This window comes from Heptranchias perlo, chromosome 28, assembly GCF_035084215.1.
Source record: "Heptranchias perlo isolate sHepPer1 chromosome 28, sHepPer1.hap1, whole genome shotgun sequence".
In the NCBI taxonomy this organism is placed as follows: Eukaryota; Metazoa; Chordata; class Chondrichthyes; order Hexanchiformes; family Hexanchidae; genus Heptranchias; species Heptranchias perlo.
Genome location: NC_090352.1, coordinates 7379041 through 7391620, shown reverse-complemented (window position 1 = coordinate 7391620; position 12580 = coordinate 7379041). Strand labels below are relative to the sequence as shown.

The 12580-nt window shown below is 47.3% G+C and overlaps 1 protein-coding gene across 1 annotated transcript in view; it reads left to right on the top strand.

Annotated features, from left to right (window-relative positions):
* LOC137344812 (GAS2-like protein 2A) overlaps positions 1-12580 on the top strand; it is a 77271-nt gene that overhangs the window by 17733 nt on the left and 46958 nt on the right. The window contains exons 2-3 of the mRNA XM_068007985.1: positions 2060-2301; positions 7874-7981. Coding sequence (XP_067864086.1) covers positions 2060-2301; positions 7874-7981 — 350 coding nt within the window. The remainder of the gene's footprint in view (positions 1-2059; positions 2302-7873; positions 7982-12580) is intronic.

Below are 12580 nucleotides of genomic sequence, written 5' to 3'. Positions count from 1 at the left end.
ATTGCTGTCAAGTCATCAAATGAGAGACCAGCAGAGGGATATAGTCACCATGAAGCTTCCCTCTCACACTCACAGTGGTGCGCCAAACAACAGGAAACATACAAGGTGAAGAATCTTGTCTTTTACCATCTGGGCATCAGGCATCGCCCGGGCAGGGTGCAGAGAGGACGATCGAGTGGGGGAGCAGCTGGTTACCGAGACACCCCCCACCGATTTTCCTTACATTAATTTGAGGCTTAGGATAATTAAGTGGTCTCGGTAATGTTCCCTGCTCGATTTTCCTCTCTCTGCTCTGTCCAATCAATGCCCAATCCTCAGGTGCTAAAATGGGACGCCCACATCCCATGAATGAATATAACAAAAGTCAATAATCAACAACGACTAGTATTTATATAGCGCATGGTGTAGGTCTCAGGAAGATCAAAGGAGAGGAGTGCAGCAGAGTGAGTGAAATATTTTTTGTGACAGTATGTATGTGAATACACTTCAACACTGTAATGTGTGAACACAATTCTTAAGTGTAGTTTAATTAATAAAGCTTATAATCTTGTTTCTTTTGAATGACCTAATTCCTCCTACAGCACTTTTAGTATCTTGTGCTTCCCTGATACCAGTGATATAAGAACTGCTGGTTTCTCACAGAGCAGTAGATAGCGGAGACTCTCAACAAAAGCAGTTAATGCTCATTGATAAATTAATTTAAGATAATCTAGATGGTAGTCAATGGAATTACATGTTACAGGGATAAATACAGACAACAAGAACCAGCAGCACCAGTAAGAATCAAACAGTCCACATTTCGAAGAAGGGCAGGGGAGTTCTCCTTGGTGTCCAGGCCAATATTTATCCCTCAACTAACATCATTAAAACAGATTATCTGGTCATTTATCTCATTTTCTGTTTGTGGGACCTTGTGCACAAATTAGCTGCCACATTTCCTACATTACAACAGTGACTACACTTCAAAAGTATTTCATTGGCTGTAAAGCGCTTTTGAACATCCTGAGGTCATGAAAGGCGCTATATAAATGCAAGTCCTTGTCTTTCTTCACGCGCATTAAGGGGTGTTCCCACTATACTTCCGGCGATGTAACACCAGCAGAGCAGGGAGAGCTCTGAAGAATTTCCCAGTCATGGTTTGTTGGAAGGAATGGGGCTGATGGGCCAGGAGTATTTCTCATTATTCTCTGCGGGGGTGAACCCGCTGGGATCTCCTGCTCACCTGCTGTTTCTTGAGGGGGTATGGGGTGGGGGGAGGGGGTTACTGGGGCTCTTCTGCCGAATGTACGCCGTTCGAACGGAACAAACCCTGTAGAAATCCACCCCCTTTGTCTTCATATTTCCTTCATCCAAAAAACAAATCATCCCTGTAGATTACAGTTCTACAGACCAACACGAGGGGGCAACGTCAACCCAAAGCTCGGCAACAAGTGACTAACCCCTTGTGCTCTGATCTTCCTTTGCAGTTTCCAGAAGTTCTGGATTGTCCAGGCCCATGTAAAGGTTTTACAGTACATTTATCACCTGTCATGGCTCAGTGCTTTTGTCTCTGAGTCAAAAAATCATGGGTTCAAGTCGCACTCCAGGAACTTGAGCACATAATCCAGGCTGACTCCCAGTGCAGAACTGAGGGAGTGCTGCACTGTCGGAGCTGCCATCTTTCAGATGAGTCATTAAACTGAGGCCCCGTCTGTCCTCAGGTGGATGTAAAAGATCCCATGGCACTATTTCGAAAAAGAGCAGAGGCGTTCTCCACAATATTTATCCCTCAATCAGCATCACTAAAACAGGTTATCTGGTCATTATCACATTGCTGTTTGTGGGACCTTGCTGTGTGCAAATTTGCTGCCACGTTTCCTACATTACAACAGTGACTACACTTCAAAAAATACTTCATTGGTGGTAAAGCTCTTTGGGACGTCTTAAGATCAGGAAAGGTGCAAGTCTTTATTTTGATATCCTGGCTGCTTCTATTTTCAGGTTACTTCGCTGGCTAGCTGTGACTGTAGTCCACAAACTGAGAGACGGGGGAAAAAATGGCTCTTTCTTCCTATTGCAGATGTGCTGATGTTTGAGACAGAGGACCTGGTCCTGAGGAAAAATGAGAAGAACTTTGTGCTGTGTCTGCTGGAGGTGGCAAGGAGGGCCTCCAAGTTCGGAATGTTGGCTCCGGTCCTCATTCAGATGGAGGAAGAGATCGAGGAAGAGATCCGTGAGGAGATGGATTTACCTCCGGAAGTCATCCCTCCAAAACCCAAACCACAGAAACAGCTCTGTGATTTCAAAAACTTGGATGAAATGGTGAGTATGTCCATGACTGCACCCTCAAACTGAGATACCCAAGGAGCACTGAGCACCATGTGCTCTCCGTAGAATCATACAGCACAGAAGGAGGCCATTCGGCCCATCATGCCTGTGCTGGCTCTTTAAAAATGCCATCCAATTAGTCCCACTCCCCTGCTCTTTCCCCATAGCCCTGTATTATCTAATTCTCTTTTGAAAGTTACTATTGAATCTGCTTCCACCACCCTTTCAGGCAGCGCATTCCAGATCATAACAACTTGCTGTGTAAAGGATTCCTCCTCATCTTCCCCTTGGTTCTTTTGCCAATTATGTTAAATCTGTCCTCTGGTTACTGACCCACTTGCCAGTGGTAACAGTTTCTTCTCATTTACTCTCTCAAAACCCCTCATACTTTTGAGCACCTCTATTAAATCTCCCCTTAACCTTCTCTGCTCGAAGGCGAACAATCCCAGCTTCTCCAGTCTCTCCACATAACTGAAGTCCCTCATCCCTGGCACCATTCTAGTAAATCTCCTCTGCACCCTTTCCAAGGCCTTGACATCCTTCCTAAAGTGCGATGCCCTGAATTGAACACAATACTCTAGCTGAGGCCTAACCAGTGATTTATAAAGGTTTAGCATAACTTCCTTGCTTTTGTACTCTATACCCCTGATTAAAAAGCCAGGGATCATGTATGCTTTTTTCACAGCTTTATCAACTTGTCCTACCACCTTCAAAGATTTGTGTATGTGACCGCCAGCTCTCTCTCTTCCTGCACCCCCTTTAAAATTGTACCAGTTGTTTAAAAAAAAAATCCCCTTGTGAAGTTAGCAAGTGGTTACCCTGAAGTTCAGGGGCTAAATACCCTGCATGGTGTGCTACCAAACCATACAGATTGGGAAGATTCCAGTGCTACCCTTGGTCTGTGCTTCACTAGCTGACCAGGCAGATGTGGGGAGTCTATGGTTAGTCCCAGCTCCCCTGGGCTAGGGAGGGGAAGACAGCCAGCTTTCCCCACTCCTGACTATTGTCGAGTGATCCCTGCTGAAAAAATTCATCTGTTTGAACACCAGGCAAGGATGGTTGAGGGTAGAATCAGGTTTGAGTGCGATCTTCCTATGGAGAATAGTTGGCCATCATTCACTGTCCAGAGCTACAGGTAAAATAAGACCACTTGGGTGAAGTGCAGTGTGGCTAATAAATGTAAGACTGTACCTCGACATGAGCCAGTGCATGTGGGACTGTACCCCAATATCAGCTGGTGCCTGTGGGACTGTACCCCAACATCAGCTGGTGCCTGTGGGACTGTACCCCAACATCAGCTGGTGCCTGTGGGACTGTACCCCAACATCAGCTGGTGCATGTGGGACTGTACCCCAATATCAGCTGGTGCATGTGGGACTGTACCCCAATATCAGCTGGTGCCTGTGGGACTGTACCCCAACATCAGCTGGTGCATGTGGGACTGTACCCCAACATCAGCTGGTGCCTGTGGGACTGTACCCCAACATCAGCTGGTGCATGTGGGACTGTACCCCAACATCAGCTGGTGCATGTGGGACTGTACCCCAACATCAGCTGGTGCATGTGGGACTGTACCCCAACATCAGCTGGTGCATGTGGGACTGTACCCCAACATCAGCTGGTGCATGTGGGACTGTACCCCAACATCAGCTGGTGCATGTGGGACTGTACCCCAACATCAGCTGGTGCATGTGGGACTGTACCCCAACATCAGCTGGTGCCTGTGGGACTGTACCCCAACATCAGCTGGTGCCTGTGGAACTGTACCCCAACATAAGTCTGCAGTCTTAAGAGAAGAAATTTAAGGTCCCCTCTGGGATCATTTGGATTTAGGGCTCTTTTCGAAGGCTTCAGTAGGTTCAGTTGAGGCCTTATAGGGCACATTGGGTCGAATTCCCAGGAATCCCCTCAGATACTGGCCTTGACATGGTTGGGGGAAGATTGGAAGTTGTGGATAGATGTGCTCCAGGATGTGCTAGGATCTCTCTTGTTTTCCATTCCAGTAAAGGAGTTGAACGTAGGCACAAGAGGAATGTTACTGAAGTCTGTTGATGATATCAAACTGGAGACATGGCAAACGGTGAGAAAGAAAGTTTTGAGAGGGTTAATGGTGAGCGATGGTTTTACAAGGTGAGGAAACACGAAGGGGAAATTGGAACATCTTTTTCAGACCGAAAGTTCTAAGAACATACGAGAAAAGGAAGAATACAAAAAGGGTATGGAGAAAGTGTGGGGAAATGGGACTGGAGTGGATAGCTCCAATTGAAGAGCTCACACAAGTATGATGAGTGGAATGGCCTCTTTCTGTGCTGTGGATTCTATGACCACTTGGTTTAGTGTCTCGGAGAGGGCTTGACTCTTGTGGGACCCATACCCCAGAATAAATCAAAACCTTCAAGAGAGCAGAGGAGCAAAGAGGAGTAAATTTGGAGGGGTGGGGGTTTTTTTTAAGTGGAGTGAGCAATGTTACAAAGATGGAAATGGCAGTCAAAAGTTCAGCTTGGGGTCAAACAGGACACAAGGCTGTGAACCACCTGGTTCAACCTGAGGCAGTGGCCAAGTAGAGGGACGGAATCGGTGGACAAGAGTGTGTGATGGGGCCCGAAGATTGGGACAAACCAGCATGAAACAGGTTTTAGGACCCTGGAACCACCTTCTGAATCTTTGATCGACAGGGTGTGTGAGAATACCGGTGAGTTCCAGTCAGTCTTTAAGATCGAGAGTGTGATGATGACACATGGCTGAGGCACGGTTCAGTTGGTAGGACGTTTGGCTCTGAGTGACAGGCGTGGGCTCTAGCCCCACTGTATGATTTGAGCACGCCGTTCCTGCACCATCACCTCCAGAGCCCCTCGAAGGATTCATCCTTGGCCCCTTCTTCCTCCTTGTCAATATGCTGACCCTTGTTGAAATCATCCACAGACATGACGTCAGCTTCCATACTTGCCCCGATTGACGCCCAATCAACCTCTCCACCACCTCTCTCAACTATTCGACTGCCCCAGTACTGTTAGATTGCTTGTCTGATGTCCAGCCTTGGATGAGCCTTGGGAACATTGAGAGGACTGAAACCAATCTTCGGGCCCCACTACACACTCTTGGCCACAACCTCAGGTTGAACCAGGCGGTTCATAACCTTACATCCTGTTTGACCCCAAGCTGAACTTCTGACCACCTACTTCTATCTTTGTAATACCGCCCACCTCCACTCCTTTCAGCCTATCTGCTGCTGAAACCCTCTTCCATGCCTTTGCCACCTTCAAACTCAATTACTCCAATGCTGTCCTGGCCGGCCTCCCATCCTCCACCCTCTATAAACTTCAGCTCATCCCAAAACTCTACTGCTCGTATCGTGTCTCTCACCAAGTCCCGCTCACCCCTCACCCCGTGCCCAAGTCCCGCTCACCCCTCACCCCGTGCCCAAGTCCCGCTCACCCCTCACCCCGTGCCCAAGTCCCGCTCACCCCTCACCCCGTGCCCAAGTCCCGCTCACCCCTCACCCCGTGCCCAAGTCCCGCTCACCCCTCACCCCGTGCCCAAGTCCCGCTCACCCCTCACCCCGTGCCCAAGTCCCGCTCACCCCTCACCCCGTGCCCATTGACCTACATTGGCTCCCCGTCCCCCCGAACAGTTCAAATTTAAAATTCTTGTCCTGGTGTATAAATCCCTTCATCGCCTCTTTGTTTCTCTATCGCTATAACCTCCTATAGCCCCCCCACCCCAAACTCTCCACCCCTCTGACTCTGACCTCCGACGGCTTCCCTGTTTCTTCATCAGTAGCTATTGTGCTTCCAGCCATCCAGGTCCGGTCTCTGGAATTGTCTCAACTTTCCAACTCTCTCTCCCTCTTTAAGACCATCCCTAAAACCAAGCTCTCTGACTGAGCTTTTGGTCAACTGTCCTAACCTCTGCTTACTTTGGCTCAGTGTCCATTCTCCTTACACCTCTGGGCCATTTTTTCCACATTAAAGGCACTATATAAATGCAGGCAGCTGTTGTTGGAAACCAGACTTCAGTGTAGTATTGAGTTAGTACAGCACTATCAAAGGTGAATTGTGGATGACACAAACTGAGGTCTGTTCCGATGGACATTAAGAGACCCTACAATGTTATTCGAAGAAGAGCAGAGGAGCTCTCCTGGTGTCTTGGCCAATATTCCTCCCTCAAACCCCAACACCACCAAAAAGCAATTTAACTGACCATTCATATCATTTGTGGGTCCTTGCTGTGCATAAATCACCACGGTGTTTACCCATATACAACTACAACAGTGGCTGCAACCGCACTGAAGTAATTAATTGGTCGTGGGATATCCTGAAGACGTGATGAGTCATTATGGTGTAAAGATTCGCATTCCACGAAACCGCACAAATGCGGCTTGCGATTTTCTCTCCATTAAAATCACGGGCTGGGGAGGCGCAGTTTTACGATGCACGTCACGCTCAAGCAGCAGGACCGCCAAGCGGCCTTTTTACCCCCAAGTGAACGCGTACGTTTCTCTTCTTCCTGAACGTGGCCCACGGGGAGTTCTCGTGAAACGGAAAGGACGCAAGAACGGAGGGTGAAAAGGCCATTGAGCCCATCAATCCCGTCCCGTCCCACCAGCCATCTGCAGCCTGCTCGATCAGCTACTCTGTCCTTCTGGGAGCCGTGCATCAGGATTGATCCAGTCAGGTTCAACGCTGTTAATGTCAGGACGATGATAGCGTTAACAAAATGGAATAAACCCAATACTTTTGCACATATTCATTTCCACGTCAATCAAGGCTGCTGAATCGATTCTTCCACATTGCAGCAAACGGGGCCCAGTAGAAAATTAAACTCAATGAGTGCCACCATTAGATAAGAGCGGCATTAATTATTCCTCTTATGTTGCAGTTGTATCAATTTTATAAGTCATTTTTTTGATGAATTGATCCTGTGCTTGTCGAGAGATGTCTGAATCGAATATTTCACTGTGCTCAGGTTGTAAATAACAATAAGATCAAGATTTCCAAGGACAGAAATGCTAATTCAGTTATAATTTATTGATTTCATTCTGCTCCAATTACATAGCAATGTTGTCTCTGTTACATTTGAGCTCTAAGCAATGCCTTTGGTGTTTTCACCTGTGGCTCAGTTGGTAGCACTCTTACCTCTGAGTGATGAAGGTTGTGAGATCTAGGCCCCACTACAGAGGCTTGAGCACAAAATCCAGGCTGACACTCCAGTCCAGTACTGCGGGAGTACAGCACTGTCTGAGGTGCTGTCTTTCAGGTGAGATGTTAAACCAAGGTCCCATCTGCCCTCTCGGGTCGAGGTCAAAGATCCCATGGCACTATTTGAAGAAGAGCAGGGGACTCCTCCCGGTGTCCTGGCCAATATTTATCCCTCAACCAACATCAATAACACAGATTACCTGGTCATTATCACATTGCTGTTTGTGGGATCTTGCTGTGTGCAAATTGGCTGCTGCATCTCCTAAATTACAACAGTGACTACACTTCAAAAAATACTTCATTTGGGACGTCCTGAAATCGTGAAAGGCTCTATATAAATGCAAGTCTTTCTTTCTTTAACTCGGCAGGTACGTCACCTTGTGAGTCGCTGTACCTGTCCTGATCAGTTTCCCATGGTAAAAGTCTCTGAAGGAAAGTACAAAGTGGGAGACTCTAGCACCTTGATTTTTGTGAGGGTGAGTGGTAACATATAATCAGGTTCCTCACTGTTAATGGGGCACTTCTCCATGGATATGTTATTTTTCGTTTTGAATGCTTGGTGTTCTCCTTTAAGATATGGGCCCAGAATTTCCTTGAATGACGTGACCAGTTTCTATGACGACCTTGCAGAACAGCTCTTACACCAAAATTTCCAATCTCATACAGAGAAATGTAAACGATTGGGGCCCGAGGAAAGCGCGGAATTTACATCTTATTCCATCTTTACATCCCTCTTTAATGTTAAATGAAAATTAATGTTTGAAGCCAGCGAAACCATGATTTATGCACACTAGGCACAGCATGTTTCAGAAAATGTAATTGCGTTAGCTTTTCAATTTTCAATGCAACTCATTCCGATTCCATAAAAATGCATTCAAAGAAATCAAAAATACTGAGCAAGTTTCAGTGAGGAGAAATAAAAATTAAAAATTGGATTTTCAGAAGGCCTTTGATAAGGTCCCACACAAGAGATTAGTGTGCAAAATTAAAGCACATGGGATTGGGGGTAATATACTGGCATGGATTGAAAATTGGTTAACAGACAGGAAACAGAGAGTAGGAATAAATGGGTCTTTTTCGGGGCGGCAGGCGGTGACTAGTGGGGTACCACAGGGATCAGTGCTTGGGCCCCAGCTATTCACAATATATATCAATGATTTGGATGAGGGAACCAAATGTAATATTTCCAAATTTGCTGATGACACAAAACTAGGTGGGATCGTGAGTTGTGAGGAAAATGCAAAGAGGCTTCAAGGCGATTTAGACAAGTTGAGTGAGTGGGCAAATACATGGCAGATGCAGTATAATGTGGATAAATGTGAAGTCATCCACTTCGGAAGGAAAAACAGAAAGGCAGAGTATTATTTAAATGGTGAGAGATTGGGGAATGTTGATGTACAAAGAGACCTGGGTGTCCTTGTACACCAGTCACTGAAAGCAAATATTTAGGTGCAGCAAGCAGTTAGGAAGGCAAATGGTGTTGGCCTTCATTGCAAGAGGATTTGAGTATAGGAGCAAGGATGTCTTACTGCAATTATATAGGGCCTTGGTAAGACCACACCTGGAGTATTGTGTGCAGTTTTGGTCTCCTTACCTAAGAAAGGATATATTTGCCATAGAGGGAATGCAGCGAAGGTTCACCAGACTGATTCCTGGGATGGCAGGATGTCGTTTGAGGAGAGATTGGGTCGACTCGGCCTGTATTCACTAGAGTTTAGAAGAATGAGAGGGGATCTCATTGAAACATATAAAATTCTGACAGGGCTAGACAGACTGGATGCAGGGAAGACGTTTCCCCTGGCTGAGGGGTCCAAAACGAGGGGTCACAGTCTCAGGATACGGGGTAGGACATTTAGGGCTGAGATGAGGAGACATTTCTTCACTCAGAGGGTGGTGAACCTGTGAAATTCTCTACCACCGAAGGCTGTGGAGGCCAAGTCACTGAATATATTTAAGAAGGAGCTTGATAGATTTCTAGAAACAAAAGGCATCAAAGGGTATAGGGAGAGAGCGGGAATATGGTATAGAAATCGAGGATCAGCCATGATCATATTGAATGACGGAGCAGGCTCGAAGGGCCGAATGGCCTACTCCTGCTCCTATTTTCTATGTTTCTATGTTAAACTCGCCTTAAAAAAATCGCCATAAAACATCAGCAATATGACTTTAGGGCCGTCTGTTCCTAAAGGTTTGGGCATAAGTTTACAGCCCGTTTGGAAATGGTGTAAATGCAGGAAATTTGCGCTGTCTGGTCTTCTGCATGGGGACGGGCCATGTCAATGAGCGGCAGAGGGTTTTGACAGAGGTTTTGCTGAGTTGGCCTAGAAGGTTGAGGAAACTCAGGGCGTAACATAAAAAACCGGTGTAAGTCACTTACACGCAAACTTCCTCGATCTTTGGCGCCAAAAGTCGGCAAAGTTTTCAGGAAATTCTGGGCATTACGATCAGATTCAAGTCTGTGTTTTGACCTGTTGTTCTGCAGTGAGGTGACAGAAGATTTGACCTTGTGGTGGTTTCTAATGGAGACCGATCTCTTGTTTATGTGGATTGTAATTAGTTCAGCTAAATATATAACAACTCATCATGTATATGGATCTCAGAATTTCCTGCTAATCAATTGAAGATGATTTACTGGATTAATTATGTTCCAATCATTAATTTTCCGCCATTATTTTCAGTTTCCGAGCACATTGGCATTTGGTGCCCGGTTTCACTGTTGGCACAAGACTAATACTCTGTGTTGGGGTGTGTGCACAGGTGTGTGTTGGAGTCTGTTGGTGTGCACGTGGAGTGTGTGTTGGGGTGTGCGCACGCGGGCGTGTGTGGGTGTGAGCATGGGTGTGTGTGCGTGTTGGGGTGTGTGGGTATACGCGCGGTTTGTGTGTGTGTTGGGGTAATCAAAGGAAGGGTGGGGCCGATTAGGGACAAAAACGGAGATCTTCTTGTGGAGGCAGAGGGCATGGCTGAGGTACTGAATGAATACTTCGCATCGGCTTTCACTAGAGAAGAGGATGCTGCCATTGTCGCAGTAAAGGAGGAGGTAATAGCGACATTGGATAGGGAAAAATAGATAAAGAGAAGGTACTTAAAGGTACTTAAAAGATTGGCAGTCTGCATGTTGGGGTGTGTGGGTGTGCGCCCGGTTTGTCTGCATGTTGGGGTACGTGTGCGCGTTAGGGTGTCTGCGTGTTGGGGTGTGCGCGCGGTTTGTCTGCGTGTTGGGGTGTGCGCGCGGTTTGTCTGCGTGTTGGGGTGTGCGCGCGGTTTGTCTGCGTGTTGGGGTGTGCGCGCGGTTTGTCTGCGTGTTGGGGTGTGCGCGCGGTTTGTCTGCGTGTTGGGGTGTGCGCGCGGTTTGTCTGCGTGTTGGGGTGTGCGCGCGGTTTGTCTGCGTGTTGGAGTGTGCGCGCGGTTTGTCTGCGTGTTGGGGTGTGCGCGCGGTTTGTCTGCGTGTTGGGGTGTGCGCGCGGTTTGTCTGCGTGTTGGGGTGTGCGCGCGGTTTGTCTGCGTGTTGGGGTGTGCGCGCGGTTTGTCTGCGTGTTGGGGTGTGCGTGCGGTTTGTCTGCGTGTTGGAGTGTGCGCGCGGTTCGTCTGCGTGTTGGGGTGTGCGCGCGGTTTGTCTGCGTGTTGGGGTGTGCGCGCGGTTTGTCTGCGTGTTGGGGTGTGCGCGCGGTTTGTCTGCGTGTTGGGGTGTGCGCGCGGTTTGTCTGCGTGTTGGGGTGTGCGCGCGGTTTGTCTGCGTGTTGGGGTGTGCGCGCGGTTTGTCTGCGTGTTGGGGTGTGCGCGCGGTTTGTCTGCGTGTTGGGATGTGCGCGCGGTTTGTCTGCGTGTTGGGGTACGTACGCATTCAATTCCTCAAAGACGCTTCCATTCTGTGTGTGACCTGCGCCTGTCCCTCTGGGTTCCCAGGGTGCAAGGCAAATGTAAGAGTGAGACTCGCTTGGACCAGTTTGCAGGACGACCCTTTTTTATGTGGCTCTTCCAGGCATTGGTTCTTGATGAATCCTGACAGGTTTATACTTTGCTTGCAAGCTGTCTACTGTATCACAGTTTAAAGCACCTTAAAGTACTATTGGAATTTAAATCAAGGTGGAGATTTGAAGGAAGGATTATTCTATTGGAATATTTTCTGAAGTTTCCTTTAAATAAATGACAGCGGAGAGGTGATTTACTTGCTACAATATACATAATTCCCACATAAGAGCAGATGGTAGAGCTGTCCACAGCTGCCTTCATTGCACAATGGTGTAATAATTCTCCCTTTGTGCTTGTCGGTGGTACTCAGTCCCTTTTCCTTCACTGCTCACTGTCAGATATCCAAAATTGCACATGTAGATGATCTAATTGTGGATCAGTTAGCAGCTAAATGATGTAATAAAGACTATGAGTGATTGAGACAACGAGCTCTCGGGTTCAGTCTCCAACGAGCACCTTTGGGCTTTGAAGGGCAAAAATCAACCAAGGCAGCCTGCCAGTGCTGTGAAGAATGGAGAAATTGGCCGAGGTATCAGAGGAGTGGAACTGTACCTCAATGTGAGTCGACACCTTCGGGAGAGAAAGGGAGGAAAGTAAGGGGAAAAATAACACTGCACAAAAGTACTGCCAACGTACCCTCCTCTGTTAGGACTAGATAAACTGCCGTGTAAGCCACTTTACCAAGGTGACACCACCCATTTAAAGGGCACTTTGCTCTCCCTACAAACCAATTTTGCCCCAGTGTTTCAGATCTACCCTCTCTCCCCACCAGTAGAGAGGAAGTGGTGGTGGGCTTCCTTCTGGGTAGCAGTTTTTTGATACAACTGAGTGTCTTGCTGGGCTACTTCAGAGGGTAGTTAAGAGTCAACCACGTTGGTGTGGGGCTGGAGTCACATATAGACCAAACTGGGTAAGGACAGCAGGTTTCTTTCCCTAAAGCACATTAGTGAACCAGTTCGGTTTTTACAATAATCCGCCAACTTCATGGTCACTTTTACTGATACTAGCTTTTTATTTCCAGATTAAAACAAAACGAATTCAAATTCTCAAACTGCCGTGGTGGGATTTGAATTCAGGTTCTTGGATTATTAGTCCAGTAACAT